Source organism: Gallinula chloropus (genome assembly GCF_964237585.1).
Source record: "Gallinula chloropus genome assembly, chromosome: 2".
In the NCBI taxonomy this organism is placed as follows: Eukaryota; Metazoa; Chordata; class Aves; order Gruiformes; family Rallidae; genus Gallinula; species Gallinula chloropus.
In genome coordinates, this window is record NC_140086.1 from 124,383,328 (window position 1) to 124,406,716 (window position 23,389).

Consider the following 23,389-nt stretch of genomic DNA (forward strand, 5'->3'; position numbering starts at 1 on the left):
TTCCTTTAAATGTGCTACTGTAACATTTAATTGCATGCTTGTGCTTACGTAACAGTATTTTTAATCTTTCTTTGGTACACTTACAGCAACAGTATAATTTTAAACCTCTCTTGGTATTACTCTATCTGAGAGAAATTCCACAGATCAGACTATCCAGCACGCTTGCCTTCACAGGGCTAACACATCAATTCCCTTTCAGAAGCAAGATAGCTGCATATCCTATGATGCACAAAAGGGGTTTTCAGACCAGAAGTTGACACTGCACATTTTTTACTCTCTGGGGTCATTTATATGTATAGAAACTGTCTAGCTGAAACCAATAGGACCGTTGAATAAGGCTTTCTTGAACAGGATAAGGATTTTCAGGATCAAGCCCTATTCTTGTATTATATATATATATATGACATCTATATCCAAGCACAGCAATGTGTGGTGATCTCTACAGCTGATAATGGCTAAGGAGTTTGCAACAGCTGCTTGACCATCTGTGGCAGAGCAAAAGCACAAATCAAACTTCAGCCAAGGCTACATTTACAGGCAGCCCAGAGGCTCTGCATCCAGACCCCTTGGTGACTATTTCCTAGGGGCGTACAGACATACCCTGTGGCCACTCCCTTTGCCCAGGAAGGAACAACTGGGGCAGCCAGGAGCCCTGCACTGAAGCCAGGCACCGGCTCAGTGCTCTGAGCAACTCCGCTGGGTTCGGTCTGCTTAATGCCAGCAGAGAGACAAATGCTTCAGACAAGTAGAGCCCATAAAAGATTGAAAACATTATTCACACTTCTCACAGATCATCAGTAAACAGTTCTTGTCTTTCTTTTTCCCACCCAGCAGAATATTAAAAGGCATTGGAGTGAATAATAATGCTTTTCAGATTATTTATCCAGGCTAGAAAAGGTAGTGGAAACATAGCCGGGGGTTATGCACACCTCCTCTCTCCACAAATCTGCTTCCTGTATCAGCAGTGTGGTGTTAAATCCTTTTTTATACCTATTTCAGGGACAGACCATGATCCTCTTCCCAGATAGACCCAAACATTCCCAAATCCTTAATAGCCTACCCCAGAGAAAGTCTACATTTTTTGAAGTGGTAAAAAGCATTAATTTGTTGCTCCTACTAATAGTAGGAACAACAAATCCTGGCTGTACTCAGCTTTGGAAAGTTCATGTTTTTCATTCCCCTGGGCACTAACCCAATTCCAGCCCCAGACAGTAGCCTGCATAGCATCAGTGCCACCAGGTCTCCTGCAGGTTTGGTTCCTTTGCTGTTAGGGAGGGCCAGACCTTTAAGATATGGACTAGATAGCCAAGCATCCTCACAAAATAAGGGTATTTGTGAAGTGATACACTATTTTAACATGAAACATACAATGAATGCTGGAGGGCAAATCCTATGAGGAGTGGCTGAGGGAGCTGAGACTGTTTAGCTTGGAGAAGAGGAGGCTGAGGGGAGACCTTATCACCACTTACAACTACCTGAAGGGAGGTTGTAGAGAGGTGGGAGATGGTCTCTTCACCCGAGTAACAGGAGATAGGACAAGGGGAAATGGCATGAAGCTGCACCAGAGCAGGTTTAGATTGGATATTAGAAAAATATGTTTTACTGAAAGAGTTGTCAAGGCCTGGAACAGGCTGCCCAGGGATGTGGTTGAGTCACCTTCCCTGGACGTGTTCAAAAAAAAGGGTAGATGAGATACTTAAGAATATGGTTTATCTTAGGATGGGAATAGTTGGACTTGATGATCTTCAAAGGTCTTTTCCAACCTTGTGATTCTGTGATTCTGTGAATGATCCTGGCACCACCATCCCACTTAACAATTAGTAAAATGTCTAAAATTAAGGACAGTCAAACTCGAGCATGTTTCGAGACAAGTCATTCTCCCACATTCACTAATATGTAATTATCACTGCTTAACTGTGAGAGAGCATCATCAATATTCCAGTCGTGAAACCAGTAGTCAATATGAAATTCATGAGTTTCGGATTCACTGATGCAGCTTTATAGCATCTGCTCTCCTCTTTGTCAAATGAACACATCTCTTCTGGGGTAGGGTGACTACTCTGTTAACTATTACAATGCTGAAATTCATAGGTGCTTATAAACCCCAGTACAACCCTCTTTTTTTAGTGGTCTATCACAAAACCAGAAGTGAGCATATGTTTTTGGAGATCTGGACCTATGCTGCTTCCAGGGACTAGAGGAAAAGAAAGTTAAGTGACCAACAATACCTAGTAATAGGCAATAAGCACAAGTCCACAGTAAAATTAATAAGCCTTTTTATATAAAGCCCTAGGACAAAGCAAGTCAAGCGGTGGTGTACATAAATACATTTGTTAAAGATATGGCAGAAGACGCAGCTGCAGTACCTCCTTGTTATGAATGAAATGAAAAATGATTTTAAGCTGCAGATAACTTTTCCATTTCCATGGCAAAGTTGCATACTACTGGTTAACCTTGAATGCAGGCACAGCGCGACCCCTTACTTTGGAAAGTGGGTGAGGATTAGTGTTCGTTTCTCTTGAGGAAGCTTGTCTTTTTCTTGCCTGGCCTGTTCCAGCAGCTGTCGTCTCATTACAGTAAAAACCGAGCGAAGCAATGTCCTACCGAAAACCTGGGTGGTTTCATACCGAGGTAGACTGTCACAGAACTGAGGGACATTGCAATAACAAAGCCACCTGTAGAGGGGGAAAAAGCCAGATAATTATCACCACCAAACTTATGAATTTATGCAATAAAACCACTACCCACATCGTTTATAACATAGCTGAGAGCTATATGACCATATAAATCAGTTCCACATCCAGTCTGGGCAGAGTTAAGTAGCATTTATATTGCCCAGTTTTTTAAAGAAATGACAGCCAAGTACTTTTAAGTCTCCATATATTCTTTTTCTCTGCAGTCTAGTTTCCACAAAGAGCTCTTGTTCCAGACAATAATAATAGATCACATGAGACTCGTGTTGATGTCGGGGATTCTCTCCACAGCTCATTCCTTCAGCCTCCCGTGCCTCCTGACTGCGACTCCAAAGACCCTTAGCCTAGCCCATTTTCCTCTCTTTAAACTTCTACTTTTCCACACTTAGAGATAAAAGGGGTAACACTTTTAACTAGCACCATCCCATTCTGACTGGAGTCCCACCAGCTGGCTTTTTCCCATTACACCCTGACTTGACACTCTTATGTTTACCAGTAACTCCCTCCATAATGAGCTCTGCATCAAGAAGTGCCTATGAAAATGTGGCATGTTGTGTTACTCCTCTTGGAAAAGGGATCACAAAACTGAAGAGGCTAATCGGCAGTACGCCAACCACATAGGTCACAGTATCTGTTAACTTTATAAACAAGACTTTGTTATCTGTGTATATGTGAGCAGTCAATGCTATCGGTAGCTTTAGCACAATCAGATCACAACTGCTATGAAACCTTCAACAGTGAAAAGAAAACCTTAAGAAGTGGACGCAAACAGACTATGCCAGATCCCGCCATGGATTTTCTAATCCAGACCCAAAGTACAGGCTATCTCAAAATGCTCTACAAAACTCTTCTGTCTTAATCTTTGCAAACACAAGAGTTGCAAAAGAGTTGTGAGATAAAGTTGTCTGACGACCTCTACTCCCTAGTCTTGGCTGATAAAGCACACCTCTCAAAACACAAGGATGTATGTGAAATGCTGATAAAATTTCACCCAAGTTATCGGATTTTTCAAATGACTGCAAGAATTCATGAGGTACTCATGGCACCCAGCGGCTTCATCAGCACTGGAGGGAACCTTAGGGACTGTGGGCAGGAAGGTTTGAAAAACCCCAGGTGGCAAAATGATAAACAACAGTAATCACCAATCAGAGCCAATGCTAGCTATCAATTCCTAAATAGAAGCTCCCTCTAATCAACCCTGGCTATCTGACACTTGCATCACAAATAAATGAGGGTCAGAGACCCACTAAACATGGTCTTAGGAGCCCCATGGATTATCAGTAACTGTCCTTTATGCCAGGTAGTTATTTGAGGTGACAGGCCATCTGAGAGCATCCCGGTCAGTCACAGCACACCAGACAGTCTCATTTCCTACCAGGGTTTGCTGTTCTCCTTCATGAACTGAGGTTTGTCAGAGGAAAGGCCGCTGTGAAAGTGAGCAGAAGGCAGTGCTCATCCTCAGCCAGGAAAAGTGTCTGTAGCCGTTCCTGGGAAGAAGTGTGTGCTGACAGAGCCCTTCACCCACTGCTGCCTGCACTCACAGGCAGCACGTTAACTGTTGCCAACACTGGCAGGAACTGTAACTGCGGCCGTTGTGCTAACTGAAAAAAGGCCTTGTGCTGCTGTTATGAGAAAAGCAAAATTAAGAGAGAACCAGCTTGTTATCCTCACTCTTCTCCCCACAGTGACCAAGTCATTCCTTTGAATTCTGACAAGGTTTTAAAGGGTCATAACAAGAACTATCATTTATGGAACCTACTAGTATCTATTCACCATTTAGCATTCAAGCACTTACAAAACTATTTTAATTTTTCAAATCTTCCATGATTTGGTTTCAAACACTTTACAATGCTGAATATTATTGTCTTTTGTGTGTGTGTAAGTTGACTAACAAATTGACTGAATTTTTAGTACATGAAGTAAGGATCTCACATGAGCCTCATATCTTAAGAGGACTGAGACTAACTTTGTAAACATGGAACAAAAGGCAAAAGCCTTATTAGATACAGATGTTCACAACATATACTCCCTGTTCTTGGCTGATAAAGCACACCTCTCAAAACACAAGGATGCATGTGAGACTCTGGTATAGTCTGATTAAACTCCTCAGGTTTTCATATAATCTCCAAGACGGCAAAAACTCGTAAGTGCACCTATTGGTGTACAGGTACTGCCACATTCCTGAAGTGTGAATGTGCTGTATTTGTAAGCAAGACTTGCAACAAGCAAAAGCAGAGTTACCTGGTATAATTCACTTTATAACCTGCAATATCATCATTGGGTGATCTTAGTCTTCGCTGAGAAGGTGTCTCCAGGTGCCAGTAGTTAATGCGGTTCAGGAACATTTTAGCCAGTTCCACTATCGTTTGCCTTTCTTTTGAGGGTAAGTGGCTAAATTTGTACTGCACAAAGTTGTTCACACCCTTAAAACAGAAGAAAAGTACGTTTATTTACTTAGCCATAATTTTTTTCAGAAGAGCCCTTGAACATTCCTCACTTTATGTTTATCAACCCTGAACTTGCACTAAATGGAAAGAAAACCAGAGAGCATGAACTCCTTGCTCAGCTAATCATGTAGCTGCCACAGACTGGTTCCTCTGTCTGTACAGCAGCAGGCACATCCAGATGTTCTTATTCTCTCCACCTCCAGCAGCTGGCTTAAAGGGAGAGAGGAAAAGTCTCTATTTTTCCTTGCTTTTCAAAATGAAAAAAAAAATTGTCAAGGAATAGAGAAAGATCCAGGTTTTTCTTCTATATGCTCACATGTGCTCGAATTTGCTGCATCTTTTTTTCCTCTCTGTAACCAAGTAGCACCAAAAAAAACCCTCTCCTGACATTTTTCAATGCCAAACTAGGCCTTGTGGACTTCTGGTTAGGCTCGTGTCTACACACCATATTATTTCTTCAAGTATGTGACTTCATTGCCCTGTGTATACTGCCCACTATAAAAAACCCTACTGAAGACAGTTAAAATGTGTGACTGAAATTGCTGCAATACCTATATCTAATAACTCATTTATAACTGTGCTTAGCAAATAATTGTGACTGATTTGTTGAACTGCTAAACCAGAATTGAAAATATCTGTCTATTTTAACGGAAAATTATTTCAAAATAATTAAAAAATAATTACCCTTCCATCTCTACACTTTATTTGCTTAAGCAAATTGAACAGTATGAAGAACGTGACAAAAAATTACATTGCACAAAACGTTTTAAATAGTATACTTTAAGGTGTGCATGGGGACTACATACACTTATTCTTTTGTTTATACTCAAACTAAAGAACTTAAGGTGCAGACTTCCCAGAAATTCAGCAATAAAGTGTTTTGATTTTCCTAAATTGTAAGAAGTGAGAGTTGCAAGGAAATAATTACTACCCGTAACAGTCTTCACATTTAAGATATCCTGTTTAACAATAGAACATCCATTCATACACCGATGAGTAAACACTGAGCTCCTGTTTCAGAGAGGTATGTGAGCCTCTACAGAGTCTCACTGGAGCTAATGGCCCTGTTTTTGTGCCAAAAGTGCATTCTCAGGAGCTTGCTTAACCAAAATCTGAATTTGTCATATGTTCTTTATCCACTGAGAGTTAAAAAAGCCTCAGTTATCCTTTGGTTTCAGATTTGCTTTTTATTGTGTAGCCTTTGAAAGGAAAGGCTATGATCTCACTGAATTGGATTGTAACATTCTCATTGATTTACAGAAGACAAGTGTCATTTTAATAATGGATTTCAAAACTTCAACAGCATTTTTCATCACTTGAAACAAAGAAAGATGAGAACTGCCCCACATAAAAGTAGCATTTTAAATTCATTCTCTAAAACCACAAAAAATCATTTCATTAAAGCATAAGATAAATGATGAGAGAAATCAAATAATATAAGTATTGTACCAACACTAATGGAGAAGCAGCAGTAGATGACTCTTACTTTGTCCTAAGTGATTTGCAAACTGCCTATATGCCATGTTTTCAAAACCACTGCCTGTGTTTAAAAAAAAACAAAAAAAAAACCCACAAAAAACCCACCAAACAACAAAAAACCCAAACCAAGCAAACCCCCAAAAGCCCCACCAAATTAAAAAACAAAACAAAACAAACACCATACTAACCAAACCCATATTTTGGCTGTTTACCTGTTCAATGCTAGGTTTCTCAAATGGTGGACTTTCCAAAGATCCTTCTACTACTGGTTTTCCCATCTGTAAAATGCACTTCCTCAACAGCTGTTAAAAATATACAAATTTTTAAATATCAGAATATTTGCATACATAGAGTGAATGGAAGTCACAGGTGGATAATACACGGCTAGCAGTGTAAAAAAATCTCCTGGCTATATACATCTGCTTCTTTAGCCATCTAAGTTTATAGCTACTCATGTTTACTGTGAATTGCTCCATATCTTCTCTGAAACACGTACCAGAGGTCTCTCTGAGCACGTGTAGGCAGCTAAGGTTGGCTTTTCTGACATGTAAGTGAAGAGGGCAAGGCTTGCAGGTGGTTGCAAGCACAGTTTATGGACGAGACTCAGGGTCAGCTCTTCAATCATCTTTTGGAATAAACACACGGTACAACACTTAGCCTACACCAGAGCATCACACCAGGGAAAGGAAAACCTCTCACCAGATGAAGTCAATATATGCATATGGGGCAGTGAAATCTGCTTACACATGAGTGAAGAACCTGAGAAGATACTGCGCGAGGTCAGCTTACTTTGAACAGGTAGAAATAAACTTGCTTGGTGTCTGCATCTTCTTCTTTGTGGACACAGGTGAACAGATACTCCACATCCAATACAATCCCCAGAAGCCTATTCATTTCTTCTTCAGACACATTCTCCAGGTGAGAAACGTGAGCAGCTAAACAAGATAAAAATGCAAATCTGTAAAAAAGCACCAATAACACAAGTATTCTCTGGGATATCTCAAACTAAGCCCTAATGGTAAAAGCACCGATCCTGTAATAACCTATTTAAACAGAACATCTTATCTGAGGTAACTGAAATATGTGTCACATCAGAGCCACTCGTAGAGATAGTCCAGTGGTGGCAATTCCCACAGTGGAGGAACAACGGCTGGTTGGAATCACAGCATCTGTTAACACTTAAAACAGGCCACACAACTCCTGTCTCTATTAATGATGTTGCAATATATAACAAAACACAGATTTGTTTTCCAAGATTTATGCTTTTGAGAAAAGGTTTCTCAACTAAAGAAAATAAACACGTAATTCCCATAAAATAGGTAATCCAGGTTTTGATGCAAGTAGCACCTTATACTGTGAAGATTAAAAAATAAAAATCAGTCCTGTAAATAGGCTTTTTGTTTTAAACTGAACATTACTGGCTAAGTCTCTTAATTTCATCTCATGTAAGGTGAGAGTAGGCTTTGTGCACAGCACATTAACAAAGCTTCTGGAGATTGTACATGCTCGTTTGTTCAGAAGTTTACAAAAAAAGGATCTTTCAACATATCATAATTTCTAAGTGATGAACTGCCTTTTATCATCTCCAAAGGCAAATACAGTCCCACACTTGTACTTTTTAAATGCTTGAGCTTTGTACTCATGCAGCAGGACACTAATCTCCAGCTGGTTTGAACAACTGGCCCCAGGAAGAGAGAAGGCAATTTAAAACAAAAAAAATAATCAATTCCCAGAAAGAAGATATTTGCATTACAAAAAGCAACCATCTTCGCAGACTCATAGGCCAATGTACATGATATGCATACATGTCCTTTCCCCTGAAAGGACATGAAAATATCCTCTACAAGGAAAAAAATTAAAGGTTGGGCATATTAGATTTCATATATTTTAATAACATTTATCAATATTTACTTCTTAAATAATTACTACATTATCTTAGATATGCCAACGTGATTAGGACTGGTAAGAAATTTTCAGCATAAAACTGATTTTTTAAGGAGAAAAATAGCACCTGACTTGAAAACAATCATATTTATTTGTCGCTCAGCAAATATGGGTTTATTTTGGAAAGTTTGGTATGGCACCTGCCAAAATGTTTACATTCAGTAAATTCCTGCATCTCCCAGTAAAAAGGACACCGTGGCTCAGAACATTAAAAAGATGCCAGTAATCACTTCCACTTAAATGAACATCCACAATTTAATGTCTTTGGGAAAGCCATCATGGGCTTTCTTTAAGGACAAATATTCAGCATTCTGGTTCAGAATAAAATTATTTCATTTCTGTCCTTGAGCCAGATATGAAGGTTTAATATTCCCAGCTGTCTGTTCTGATCTTATAGAAGTAATAAATTCCCTCCTAGATGAGCATTGCATTAGGATTTGATAGCATACTAAAGAAACCTTGCACTCAACTAACATATGAATAAAACATCAGCATAAGAAGCCATTTCCATGCAATTTCCATGACAATAGTGAAAGTTACCTTGACTGCTTAGTAGATGTACTTAAACATTTTATTAAACTAGAGAATTATTACACATGCTGTGAATCTAAAAGTAACTTAAATATATCACCAGCATGTATTTACCATCAGTGACCATTTCCTGTACCTATGTTTGTAGATCAGCCCAACAAACTATCTTTCTTCAGATGTTCACAGCCCATTCCCAGATTCTTGTGGGAATTCATTAGTGAACCTTTTATTAAAATCAAAGGTTTAGTACACTGATATCAAATACTATGTTATTCTTGACTAGAACTACCCAAGTCCATTCATCTGTATTGCCTGACTGGTACATCCTTCCTCAGCTGCTGTTCGGCTGGCAAAAAAAGAAAATTAACCAAAAAAAAAAACCAAAACCCAAACAAACAGACAAACAAAAAGGTAAAAAAAGTAAAAAGAGACTGAGGGTGTATATAATGTACTAACACATTAATTAACTGGTTTTAAATGTGACTCAAGACCAAACATATTTACCACTAGGAAAATGCACCCTGTAACACAGGAGATGCCAATAAAATAAAAATGATTAAAGAGCTTCTTTCTACCTAATACCTGGTCTTCAGGCTGGAGGAGAGAATTCTCAGCACACAATTAAGTTGCCACTTCAATGTGCTAGGGTAGTGATCCAATACATCACCCAAACAGAAGAAATATTAATGAAAAACCCAGTACAGAGCCAACCTGCAGGGTTGGGCCTCAAGTAGAAGAATACACGGTGTAGCTAAGTAGGCAGAAATAAACTCAGTAAGCTAACATGCAATGCCAAACTGATTTATGCACTAGAAACTGCACTGGCTTGAAGACTGAACTGTACCCTGCAAAAGAGATGTCTCAAGAAAAACTAATGTCTACAATTGCCTTTGAAAAAAATAATCATAAAAAATGCAAAAAGCTCAATTATCACAGAATCACAGGATTACAAGGTTGGAAAATACCTTTAAGATCATCAAGTCCAACCATTCCTATCCTTTGCTAAACCATACCCCTAAGTACCTGATCTACCCTTTTTTTAAACACACCCAGGGATGGTGACTCAACCACCTCCCTGGGCAGCCTGCTCCAGGCCCTGACGACTCTTTCAGTCAAAATTTTTTTCCTAAAATCTATCTTAACCTGCCCTGGAGCCGCTTAGTGCCATTTCCCCTTGTCCTACCTTTTGTCACCTGGCTGAAGAGACCATCTCCCACCTCTCTACAACCTCCTTTCAGGTAATTGCAGCCTCCTTCAGGCTAAACAACCCCAGCTCCCTCCAGCCCCTTCACCAGCCTTGTTGCCCTTAGCCTACATTTTATATCAGGTATGGTTTTAACCAGCACAGGAACTTCCACACTGCTATTTCAACAGCTCTCTGAGGGAGAGAAAACGCAGTGTAGATGACAGCCTGCACATCTCGTGGTCAGTCTGGTGTCAAGGTGTTCATCAGTAACACGCTCATTTAGAGGAGATGAACAGGAAAATTATCTTGGAAGACACCACTGAAAGACATGCTTGTGCCAGTAGTACAAAGAAGCAAGCAGCAACTCATCTCAGTTATTTCAAATGAAACATCATCCTCATTAGCGGCAGCCAGCAGAATAAGAAACTTTTCCTATTGCTGTTTTTAGAAAAGTTAAAGACACATTTCATACAATTTCAGTGGCACTGAGTTTACAGTACTGATTTTCCCTGGTTCCCTAGCTAATGAGCAATCTTAATTTTTTTTTAATAGAGCAAAACCAGTCTCAGTCTTTCAAAGAGCTGAGGTTTTCTACAAAATTCATAGTCATCCACAAATTCCACTGAAGAACGGGGAACTGGCAGATACAACATCTCATAAGATTAGCACACCCCCCCCAAAAAAAAACCCAGCCCAAGAAGAAAACCCCTCTTTCTTCAAAGGCCAGGAGTAAAAGGGATGGGTAACACAAGCTACCCTACTGACAAAACCACAAGCAGTGCAGAGCAGCTGCATGATGAAAGGTTGAAACTATCTTGGCTACAGTGACTGGACATTCTGTAACAGGATGCATTTCTTAATCTGCAAGAAAACCCAGAGAATTTGGGATACTGGGAAAGAAGCCTGGTGAAAAGTGCAGAAGTAGATCAAGTGTAATGAGACCATAAAAAGAGGAGAACAGAAATAGAAGTAAATTCGAATTTTTTTTTAAAAAGGTATTCCACATAAAGCACAATATTATTTTCAAAAGTAAAACCATAAATGTTCCACTATGAAACTTTTCTATTTCCTTTTTCTTATTTCACTGTCCTAAGTTTTGGATATCAACAAAAATTAACTAGCAACTGCTTCTTTTCCATTAGTTCTGATTTTTTTTCCCAATTTTTATTCTGGTGTCTACAGAAAAAGTCATCATCTTTTCTTTTGGATAAGCACAGATTATTTAAAAAAATAACACAGTGATTCAACATTCTTTTTCAGGCTATTTGTGGAACAAATTATTATGTATTAGTCTTTTAAAAAACCCAACCTCATAACAGTATTTAATGGTGGATCTTGAGCAGTTGCTTCCAAGATGTGCAAGCTGTCTGCACAATAACTTGGACAATGCTAAGGCGTGCAACCCCAGAATTCTTTTCTGCAGCATGGCAAAGGCATGGTGCTTTCTGTACAGAATACTACCTGCTTTAACAATGTTCTAGAATTTTTATAGTTTATTCTGCCATAATAAAACATAACACAGCCTACAAGAGAAAGTTGTTTATGTCATAAGGCAGCTGGCAGCAAAAACAATGTGAGGGTGACAGAGCACTGGAATAGGCTGCCCAGGGAGGTGGTGGAGTCTCCTTCACTGGGGATATTCAAGTCTCATCTGGATGCCTATCTATGTAATATGAGATAGGGAGCCTGCTTTGGCAGGGGGGGTTGGACCCAATGATCTCTTGAGGTCCCTTCCAACCCCTACGATTCTGTGATTCTGTGAGGTTAATGCATATGTTACACAGAGTATCAAAATAGTGATGGGTAACTTAGTGCTTTTGCATTTTAACAGCTTTATGAGGTCTGGGATGTAAGAAGTTGTAGCTTAGTTCAGAAGTTGTACCTCGGTTCAGTTTCTTCAAAACTCATTTTCTGAGTTTTGAATATGTATTTCTGACATGTTCTAATTCAAGTTGTTGACAATTGTGCCCAATCCTAACCCCCATTTCTAGGTCTTGGCACGGCATCCTGCCCTTTGTCTCACCACAGCGGACACTTCTGGGTACAAGCCGCTGGAGTGCAGGAGAAAGGCAGAAGCTTACCCAGTGCGTGGCTGCAGCTGCGGCAGGGTTCTGCGAGGCTGACACCCGCCTGCTGCAGCTCTGCCCGGGGAGGCGTCGGGGGCGGGTTGGGGTTCTTCCAGCCATTGCATTTACAGGATTCCTCAGCCTGAAATCAAAGCAAAAGGCTGTTGATCAACAGCAGGAAAAAAAAAAAAAATAATCTCAAAACAAAACCCAGGAACTTGCTGGTAATGTGTTATTTTTAAAGCAACATGAAGTAACGTTATTAATTTCAAGTTTGGTGGGTGTTTTTTTTGTCTTTTGAGTTGGGGTGCAGCAGTGGTGGCGTGGTGAATTTCTTGTTGTTGCTTTGTTTCCTTGTTGGTTTTTTATATCTACCACACAGCAAGATTTTAATTTCTGGAAATTATCAGAAATAGAACACCACCTGGAATCAAGAGAGTTACATTGCTCTTCTAAGCAAACTGTGCTCCAAAAATGACATACACAAGCTCTGGCTAAGTCCTTTAGAGAAAGCCCTCTCTCTAGCACATATATCAAAGACGTATTCAAACATTTACTGGTGTACCAATACTGTCACCAAGACAGTTGCAGTCATTTAAACAGAAACGAGTTATCTAGCAGGAAACATGTTTATCACTGCTTTATCAGCTACACCATCAACAAGGGATCATGCAACTAAACCCAAGCCCACAACAACCCAAGCAAGGCTAACTAAATGCTGAAACCAGCTAACAATAACCGTGCTGCTGGAGAATGCTGACTAAAGCAAGGCTTGGCCACAAAAGCAATGGGTGCCAAAGAGTGACGCTGCCAATGAAACCTGCTGCTTACCCTGGAAAGTTTATTTACGCTCAGTGACTGCAGCTAAAAGGGGTGACTGCAGAGAGAGAGAGAGGCCATGACTTGGGTAATCGTGTTTCAAATCATTCAGGAGTTCAAAGTCCTGATTCTAGTTATCCAAAGAGCAGCTTTATAGGAGGGGATTTTCTTCTGCATATCCAAAAGGTCTTAGTTATTTTGATGGCAGAGTTGTTCTTGCAGCATTTGTAGCCCTAGGTGAGAATCTTAATCAGAAGAAAAGGGTGCTTTTCTACTGTTCGGAGATATCTGTGCACTGGGCTGTAACAAGATACTCATGAATTTGCAGTGCCAAGACCTCAGTGAGGAAAGTATGCCAACTGCTGCCTAATATTTATCGCTGAAACAACCTCCGTAGGAAAAATTGTGATGTTAATATATCCAGCACTAATGTGTCATTTTTCAAAACCAATTCTGAATATATTTAAAGCAATCTATTTCAGGAACCTATTTCATTTTGCTTTTATGTTTCCAAATCCCATCGTACCCAAGGAAGAAGCACCCAGGAGAAGCAGAAAGGATCACAGCTTGACAGCTCCTAAGACTGACAGCTTTGTAGATTGATGGTAAATTGTTCTTCCAAACTCATTTCAATATTCAACAACCTGAGCACCAAGAAAACAGCTGCCTGCAGTTTGTTGAGCCCCACGTGATATTTTTACCATGTCTAAGGCTTAAGTCTATTCAGCTGCGCTCCTGGCCCTAGATGCCACTGTCTCTGCCTGCACATGGGGTGGGCTGGCGGGTACAACGGGATGTCAGTGGCATTTTCAGCAGCTGGAGCCACCAGGATGACTCAGAAATCCACCTGCAAGTGCCCACAAAAACCACTTACACGTACCTCCCTTGGAAGAGGGACAACCTACACCACCTAAACCCCTGGTTCTCCAATCTCACTGTGGGGGTGCAGACTGCCTGCCACCCCACGGAGCTATAATGTGGCATCTGTGAGGTTTCAGTATGGAACATGGGGAAGATCAAAACTATTTATTTGGTTTAAAGTCCCATGAAATGCAATCTGGAAGGATTCACAGTGAATTTTATGTTGTTTTCTCTATCATGTTTTCTGTGAGTAATATGATTGGCAGAGAAGTGAAGAAAGCCCGATGTTATTTTCCAACAGAAACCGTCTCTTACAGTTTCACAGACATCGAGCCAGTTTTGCTTTTGTTTGTTACCCAGACCTACAGAACCTCTTAAAAGTTTAATGACTAGAGAGACATCAGTGATTGAGTGCCACCTGCAAACCAAGGATTGTCATAGTGTTGGGGACTCTGGATAAGAGATAATGTGAAACCACACTTTCAATTAAGAGCCTTGAGCCAGGCAAAATCAAGGCCAAATAAGCTATCTGCATTTGCTCTGTGGGAGAGGCAACATCACTGTGGAAGTGTTTTGCAGTTAAGACAAGGATAGAGAAACTGTCACAGAAGAAAAAAAAAAACAAAAAACAAACCAAACTGTCAGAAAATGAGCTCATTGCCAAAGAAAATTCAAGAGACAACTGTAAAGAAGTTCTCAAACAAAAATTGGTTGAATATTATTTTAGGGAAGCAAGATTTGATCCTTCCCATGCAGCTGTCTGGACAAATGTTCAACGCTGTAAATTACTGACATAATATCATGCTTATTATTAATTGCTTTAAATTAGATCACAATGAAACATGCCCAAAAAACCCCCTCAAACTAGGCACAAGCTTTCTGAGAATTCCTTCGCCAAGTGGAAGCAGTATTTCACAGAAGCTCACCACACAATGTTTACTATCGAACCTAAAAGCTATAAACAGTGAGTAACTCCACAAACTCTAGTGTCACACAATAATTAACAGCAAAGATGCAAACAAACAGATGCACGAATCGTGATAACAGCTCAGTTAAACTGCCAAAAATAAATACCACCCCACCCACAGAAGAATAAAAACAGCGTGTTTGCCGGCAGATTTCTTCTGCCCTCAGTAGTATTTCCTCGCCAGATCTTTCTGAAGCAGCTGTTCATTTGTATCGTTCAACTTATTCCAGAGACCTTTCTTAAACAACTACTAGGGAGGTTTGGTTGGGGTGGGGGTTGTTTGTTTTCTTGTTGAATCTCTCTATAAAACACCAGAATCAGCAGAAAAGTTCTGTTAGCCAAGAGGAAACACAACCCAGAAAGGTCCTCTTTAAAACTAAGCCTTCATTGTAGATGTCGACAGTGCAAGTATTTTGCAGTGAATACGCAATGTGCATTCCTCAGTGGCTTAAATTGCTGAGTTGTTTCAAGTCTTCCACAGCGTTTCCTTCATTCAGTCCTTTCTTTGACTATCTTCAGCTTTTTCCTTCCTTTCTTCCCCCCACCCCCTTTTTTTTTTTAATGTCACTCATCTGCTTTCCATTAGAAAATAAAGTATGACTTCACCTCTGAAGAAACTTAATTTAAGATCAAAACAGTTTTGAGGGAAGGAAGGAAAAGAAGCATTTGAACTAGTACATTCAGTCCTTGGAGCCCTGCTTTCTGGGACATCTGCAAAGCTCTGATAAAGCCACTGGAGAAAGTTGGAGACTTCTGCCTTACTGAAGCCTGCAAAGTAACAACTGTCGTCTCTGCAGGCCTGGGGATCACGACTGCTGCATCATCACTGTCAGTTTTTAATAAAATTGGATGAGAGCAGTATAACAAAACACAATAATCAGACACTGTTGCATGCCTGCTCCTCACCTGCACACACACACACATCCCCCCCAAGGTGCCAAAATTATGTACATTTTATGTACAAGGTGCCAAAACTATGTACATTTTGCATTGTACAACTTCATCAACCACTTTTTTGACCCCTTCCACGTTAGGTGGAGTGTTGCAATGTGAGAAATTAAACTGCCTGGTAGCTCTGGGCAATGAAAACTGCAACACTGGAGATAGTAAGGTTTCTGTTTCTTTGAAAATACTGAACGGAGTAAGAACAGGGGAAAACTGACAGTGAAAAAACACAGCACGTTTTAACACACTGTTAGCATTTTTATTTAAAAAGGAAGCACCTGAAAGTTACAACGTTGCACATTTCAACCCCTTTTAAGTGGGTTTTTGGTATCTGAAGAATAATAACTGAAGAATTTTAAAGTAACTTATGGACTAAAACTTTCCTTCCCTTCTCGGATAGTGAAATGAGCACAGGAAGGTGCAAACTGCAAGCTAACTTAATTACAAAGTAAAAGATCCCAATAGTTTTAAAACTGAGTTTCAAAGCAGCTGTTGTGCTGGGCTCTGTTTCCAAATCAAAATCACACAGGTTGCCCTGTCTGGTAACTGTGATGCAAATCTGACTCAAAAGATTTACATATATAAATATATATATATATATATATGTACACACAACACTGCAGATCTTTATTTCCAGCATGTATAATTACTCAGGAGAACATACTCTTCCTCCCAACACAAAAGCTGTGTAAAACACCCTGTAAAGTTTTTCCTGCAAGCAACAATCTCAAATTGATGCTTTTAAAAAAGAACCTCAAACAAACCACAACAAATACATTGGTGATGAATTCAAAATACATATTTTTCCTACTCAAAAGTCCAGCACCCAGACCTACTCATACATATTGGGAAATAAGCTGACCCAGTTGTCTTTAACAATGCAAAAGAATCAGTTCAATGTGGAGCACTAAGGACATGCTCTTCATTTTTCGATCAATGTGAGTGTTTTATTGCCTGTGTTTTCCAGTTTCAGTTACAGATCAGTAGATATAGGCTACCATATAAAGCTTTTAATAATAACAGAAGCCCAGGTCCTGCCTTGGAAAGTGAACGGTAGATTTCTTATTTAATTTAAAGGAAGAAGCTCTAATTGGGCCTGGAAGCTATTGTAAACCAGATTCCCCCCCACTATGAAAATGATCATAAGAAAACTTCAGATGTCTTGTATGTCTCCTACACACCTCCACAGGAAACACCTTTAATAAATTTCCAGTAGAGGTCCAAGGAGCTGTACTTGCCCCGTACAGAGTCCAGCTGTAGTGATACACTGCTTTCACTTCTACCTCTGCCACCCGCTCACAGGGCCTTGGCAAAGTCATGTCATCATAACCCTTCTCACTCTCTGTCGGTTTTGTTTATCTAAAGCACAAGGTCTGTCTTCAAGGAGGTGATATTCCCCGCTACTAGTGCAAATGCCTTAGGCCACTGGGTTCTGATTATATTTATAAACATCCAGGCATTACTGTAAGAGATATATATATACACACATACAAGGAGAAATAACCAATTTCACAGAAAGCACAGTGTACTGAAGAGTACATATTTCAACTTGTTTATAAGAAAAACTCCCTGACAGTTTTTCCGATGAGACAAGAGAGCTGCATTTTCACACACTGTAAACCAACAGAAAAAAAGCCAAGGAGACTTCCTCCTACCTCTTTATTAAATATCTTTATGTGTTTAAGTCACACAGCGCTGCTTTTTATATAAAAGTGCTGCAAGCTTGCATGCCTCATGCTCAATTTCATGCTGGACAAAACCAAAACCATATATGCAGCCATTCATAAAAGCACAGATACAGCAAGTGCCAAATGCAAAACCTCACGCAGCATACAGCACTCCTATGCACTTCCAAAAGTCATGAAAACTCTGCCAACTCCCAAATATATATCTTACTGCTCAGAATGTGTTTTCTTCCTACACACACAAACTTGGGATTTAAGGTGGGGTTTTTTTCCACACAGAAGAGCCTTTTCTCTCCCTTTTGCCCCAACCTTTTCTCACAGGGGAAAAAAGTCAAGCAGAACAGCTCAGCAGCTGCAAGTGTCCCGTCCCAATTCTTCATCAGGAAAAAGAAACAAATCCTGCATTTCTCTAGCCTAAGCAGCAGCTCCCTATACTTCACTCTCATTCTGCTCAGGATATGCGAACACTGAAGATGTCTTTGCTGGTGGTCCTTGTCCATGTCACCCGTGAAGAAAAAGGATCACTGAAGGAAGACTGGGAGGTCCGTCTTGAGGACTGAGCACCCTACCGCAGAGCAGTGCCTTCCACCCTTTCCTGCTTGGTATTTCTGCTGTCACTAGTGAGACTCACCCTCTACAAAGCCACCAACCTCTCCATCTTCCTGTGCTGCTGCTCTCCATCCCCAGCAAACATACGCTCCTTGCCCCTGCTACTCCCAGCATCTCTGAGGTTAAGTTCCTCATGAATTCTGCACAGTAAATTTCGTGAGGAATTTCACATGGGAGAAGGTGGTCCATAGGAAGGAAGGATGCCATTACATATTCTCCATGGTCCAACTTGCACAGTACTATGTGGATTTACACAAGATTCATGCACTACCTCTACTTGAATTTTTGCCTCCTCTCACTCTTTTGCAGCCACACACAGAAATGCAAAATAAATGGCAGAGAAGCTAAGTAAGAAAAAAATTCAAAGTTATATTCTGCGCTGCTACCTATGGTTTCATGCAAACCACTAATGTTACAAGCCAAGCATCATCGGTTTGGAGCACCTGCCCAGTGTTCAGGAAGAAAAAATCCAACACATTCTTCCACCCTAGATTCTGCGTTTTAATCTAAACATTGAGCAGTATTTAGTGCTGTGGCTGTGACCAGATCCCACAGGGAAGGAAAAGGAAGGGCTGGTGAGTCCCTGAAAAACCACAAGGTTTGTATGGAGATGAAGCTGCCCGCACTTCTTCACAGCACAGCTACCTCTGTGAGGCAAAGCACCTCAGGAGGAGGCTTCTGCCTTCACTAGAAGTACATCGGGGAAGAAAAAAAGAACTAACTGGAGAAGAAAAGCAGCAACCCAGACACACACACAAACACACACTCTTAACAGCCCGTGAAAACCTTACCCACCCCACAACCAGCCTCCTTTAACCACAAGACTTGGTACTATTAAAATTTGGGTGTGCAAAAGAGATTCAGCACTGGGAAAGCTTCAAAACATGCTACTCAGCCTGCAGCCAAGGCCACAAGTTTCAAGTACACTAGCTGCTCTTTCAACTTACCGACGCCGGTGTAAACTTGCTGTGTCCCACCCATTCCCCAAAGCTGAAGTGGGGGTGCCTGCACATTTGGAAACAGCTAAGAAACTGAAATGTGCGTGGCTTCCTTCATTTGCCCTCACATGACAGCATGGTGTTGTGCCTTCAGCATGCAGATAGCACTCCTCGTGCCACCAGACAGGACCACAAAGCCATACTATGATGCTTCTTCCCATACATTAGCATTTAGTCTGGCCTTTCGCTTCACGTTTGCCCTTTCGAGGCTTCCACAGTAAGGAGACAGCGAAAGTAAGATGGGCATTTCTCACAGACGGCTATTTTCAATGCCGAAAGCATCACTAGCAGATTTGACATCAGCACTGCCAATCTGAACATGTCAAACACACTGTGCATCCAGGAATCGCCCTGACAGCGGCGGCGGACGCACAGATGACAATGCCAGTGGTCACAGACCTCCGGAGGCAGGAGCGACTGCTCCGACCAGGCTCCCACACCCGGGTCCTGCTTCTCCCACTGAGAAGAAGACTGCAGGTGGAGGGGAAGTGCTTATGGAGGGAAACACGATTTCCTGGATACGAGCAGCGAGCACCGGGCAGGCGCTGGAGAAGAGATCCCGGGCAGGCGGGCAAGCACCGGGCAGCTGTGACTGTTGCCGGCCCGGACAGCGGGCCGGCCGTACGTGACCAGCGGGAACACAACTTTCCCAAGCCCAGAGGCCGCGCCCCTTCGCTCCTCTGCCAAAGCGGCTGGCGACGGTGCCAGGTCGGGGCAGCGGCTTTCGCGATGTCGACAGCTCTGCGTTGCGAGGCGGCCGCCGCACCCCGGCCGACAGGCAGTCTCCGCCCGGGGCCGGGGTTGCGCTCCCCCCGGCCGGGGCAGGGGCCGCGATGGGCCGCACCCTCCCTGGGCTGGCGAGTGTCGCCGCTCCCTGCCGGGGTGTTTACGCGGCGGGCAGCTGCGGCAGCGATGTTAACCTAGGGCTTACCGCCGGCACCGGGAGCCGCCCCGCCCGCCGCCGCGTCCTCCCGCGGAAGGACGGACACCTTCAGCTGCCGCCCGACTCGGGCAGCAGGAGGGCGGCGCTTCCCCCGCGGTCCCGTCTGCAGTGGGTTTGGGATTTATTTTTGCGACTGCCGGCCGGAAAGCTCCGGGGGGAGCAGGAGCCACCGGGGCCACGGCTTCCGCGGGGAAGCGCCGGGCTGCCTCGCCCGCCCGGCACGGTCCTTCACCACCGCCCTCCTCCCCTCTTTCCCTTCCTCCCGTCAATCCCCACCCTCCGTGGGCGGGTGGGCGCCCGCGGCCGGGTACCTTGCAAGCGGAGTAGACGCCCAGCTTCTCCAGCTTCTTGGCCCGCGGCGCTGCGCGCAGCTGCGCCTTCTTCCCCGCGCTACGCGCCGAGCCGGGCCCCCCGGGGCTCTCGGCGGCGCTGCGGGCCGGCCCCCCGGCGGCCACCCCGCCGGCGGCCGGGGAGCCCTGCTGCGGCCCGCCGCCGACCGCCGCCCCGGCCCCGGCGCCGCCAGGCTCCGCCATGCCCGCGGCGCGGCGGCAGCCGCCCGTCCGGCCGGCCGGCGCGGTGCGGTGCGCCCGGCCCTAGACCCTCCCCTTCGCCGCGCCGCCGCCGGCTGCTCCCCGGGGGAAGGCGGGCGGGAGGGAGGGAGGAGGGCCCCGCCGCTCCGCAGGCGGCTCCTGCCCCGCCGGGCGGGGAGGGGGGGGGCCGGCCGGCACCCGCCTCCCGCCGCTGCGCACCGCGGGGGTCACGCCCGCATCTCTGCGCGGGGGCGGGCGGCGCTTCACGCCCCCGCGGGAAGGGCGGCGGCACCCGCTGCGTGCGGGGAGCCGCTACGGAGCCATCCCGGCCCTCCTGGAGCCTGCGGGCAAAGTTGCCCTGGAAAGAGGCAGCGTCGCCGGCTGAGCCCCAGTGAGCCCGCGGCGCGGCCGCAGCCTCAGTTTCCCCACTTTGTATGACTTGACCGCCCCGTTTCCACAGCACGCCCTTCGCGGCCGCTTTAAAGGGTTCGGTAGATCAATACCTGTAAGTTTTAAACACAGGGGAGTCCGCTCAGTGCTTTGCGTTACGCTTTTCAGGCTTTTTCTTTCCTTTTTTTTTTTTGTCTTTTTTTTGTCTTTTTTTTTTTTTTGTCCAGGAACAAGCAAGCGCTGACAGCAGGTCCGCTTACGTCTTACAAAGCTGTCGCCTTTTCACTGAAAGCTAAAATTACGTAAATGACCCCCACCGCAGGAACTGCGGCCGGTGCACACACGCGAGCACTTGTGCGCTGCGGCGGTTGCCCTCCGTCGCACCCGTGCAAAAAAGCCGCGGTTAAGCAGAGAAACCACAAACGGCAGCTCTATACAGCGCGGCACCAGGGTGCAAAAGGTTGGGATTGAGGCGTGGGATCTCCGGTTCTTTTGATGTGTAAACCCGAGGCAGCGTTAGTAGTTTGGAAGGGAACCACCCCCCCTCCTCCCCGGCCCCCTCCGCTCCCCAAAGCATACAAAGAGCTCCACGCTGATGCAGGGCCTTGCCACCGAAGATGACTCCGGACTTCTGCAAAGTTAGGGGTAGCATAGGGTGGGGGAGGAGGGATGATAGATACGATGTATTTTCAACGATTTCCCCCCCACCGTGGTCCTCGGATTCTCAGAGCTCTTGGGGATGCTTTCAAGCGCTCAAGGTTACACGGCGAGTCGGTGTTACTCATCAGAGGGGGAAAAAAGAAGAATGGAATAAAAACGCTGTGGTGTTTTAATGAAAAGGGGGTGGGGAGAGGTTGTTTGATTGGTTGGGGTGGGTTTTTTTGGCTGACGATTTAATGGGGGGGGGAGGGAGGTCTGGACCAGCACCCGGCCTCCGCCGCCCGCTCCCCGGGGCCGGAATCCCGGCCCCGGGGAGCGGGCGGCGGAGGCCGGGTGCTGGCTTAGGGTTTGCCGGCAGCTGTGACAGCGACCCGTAAGATGGCTGCTGCCATCCCCGGTGCTTTAAGACGGACTGTTAAGGTGGAGGAACCGATGTCCTCGGCGGCGGCTGCGCTAGGCTTGGCAGCAAATGAAAGGGAAGGGACGTGTGTTGTTAATAATAATAATAATAATAATTAAAAAATACGTTTTCTCTTCAATTTAAGAGAGAGTAATTTTTTTTTAAGTGTCTTGACAATGTTTTAAAATAAAAAATAGTCGCTGCATGGTAACAGCCGCCCCTTTGCTTGCTGCTTTTTTTCTTTTTTTTTTTTTTTTTTCTTTTAATGCCGGTTAGGTTTCTACTTTCCTCTCCTACTTGAAACTGTTCTTGCTTAGTTTCACTTTCACCTTTCCCACTGCTCTTCCTCGGTAGCCGATGTTTCAAGCCAAGAGCACAGCTGGAACAACGCACCGGCTCCTATGGACCCGGTAATGCCCATCCTGAATACAGACTCCTAAGTTTTTCTGGGGCTACTATAGCGCTCACACCCCCAATATGGGGGGGGGGGGGGGTGGGGGGGGTGTCCTCACTTTTTTTCTTTCCTTTTTTTTTTTTTCTTTAACTCTTTTCCCAAATCACCAGCTTCTCCTTTAAGCAGTCAGCTAATGATATTTAAGCCAGCACTGACTTTGCAGACCCACCCGTAAATTAATTAGAAGTTTCAGTTTTGAAAATACATGTATTATTTCTACACAGATGAGTAACTCCACTAGTGTTTATTAAGGCCACTCAGTGTGCATTTATGTCTGAAGCTGCGTAGGTGAGTGTTCACACCGTCACGGCCACGCAAAGCTTATTCTTCAAGGTCCTCAAAAATCTGAAAAGTTTTTCTTTCCATTAAAGTAGAATCAGAAATGGAAGCTGTTGCAAAGCAGATACTGACTTTGGCTAAATGCTCGAATAATTGCTTGTATTTCGTGGTGTTTATAAGGGTCTAATGGGAACAACACTGCTGCATTGCTCACAGCAAGGCACCAGTTACTGTAGAGGCAAAAATTACTTTTACTGCAGTTCCTTTTTGAATCCTCAAGAGCACATCTTACAATACTGTTATTTTTTTTCCTCCCTTTTTACCTTGCTGCTCACTAGATAACCAGTACAGTAAGTCTACCAGCCTGTGGCTACGGATACAGTTACTATAGTAACATTTACAAACACTAATTTCACTACACATGGAGAACTACTGCCTGCTACTGCAGAGGGACAGCTTAGAAAAAAATCACTAACTGCAAATAGGTAAGTTTGGTTTGTTTT

At 43.5% G+C, this 23,389-nt stretch overlaps 1 protein-coding gene across 1 annotated transcript in view; it reads right to left on the reverse strand.

Moving 5' to 3' along the window:
• The window catches only part of KAT2B (lysine acetyltransferase 2B), a gene marked incomplete at its 5' end in the record, with an annotated part of 44,197 nt that extends 23,491 nt beyond the window's left edge, over positions 1–20,706 (reverse strand). The window contains 6 exons of the mRNA XM_084279806.1: positions 2,484–2,675; positions 4,935–5,116; positions 6,832–6,921; positions 7,409–7,554; positions 12,362–12,488; positions 20,485–20,706. Of these exons, the coding sequence (XP_084135932.1) occupies positions 2,484–2,675; positions 4,935–5,116; positions 6,832–6,921; positions 7,409–7,554; positions 12,362–12,488; positions 20,485–20,706 (959 nt within the window). The remainder of the gene's footprint in view (positions 1–2,483; positions 2,676–4,934; positions 5,117–6,831; positions 6,922–7,408; positions 7,555–12,361; positions 12,489–20,484) is intronic.
• Between the last annotated feature and the right edge of the window lie 2,683 nt (positions 20,707–23,389).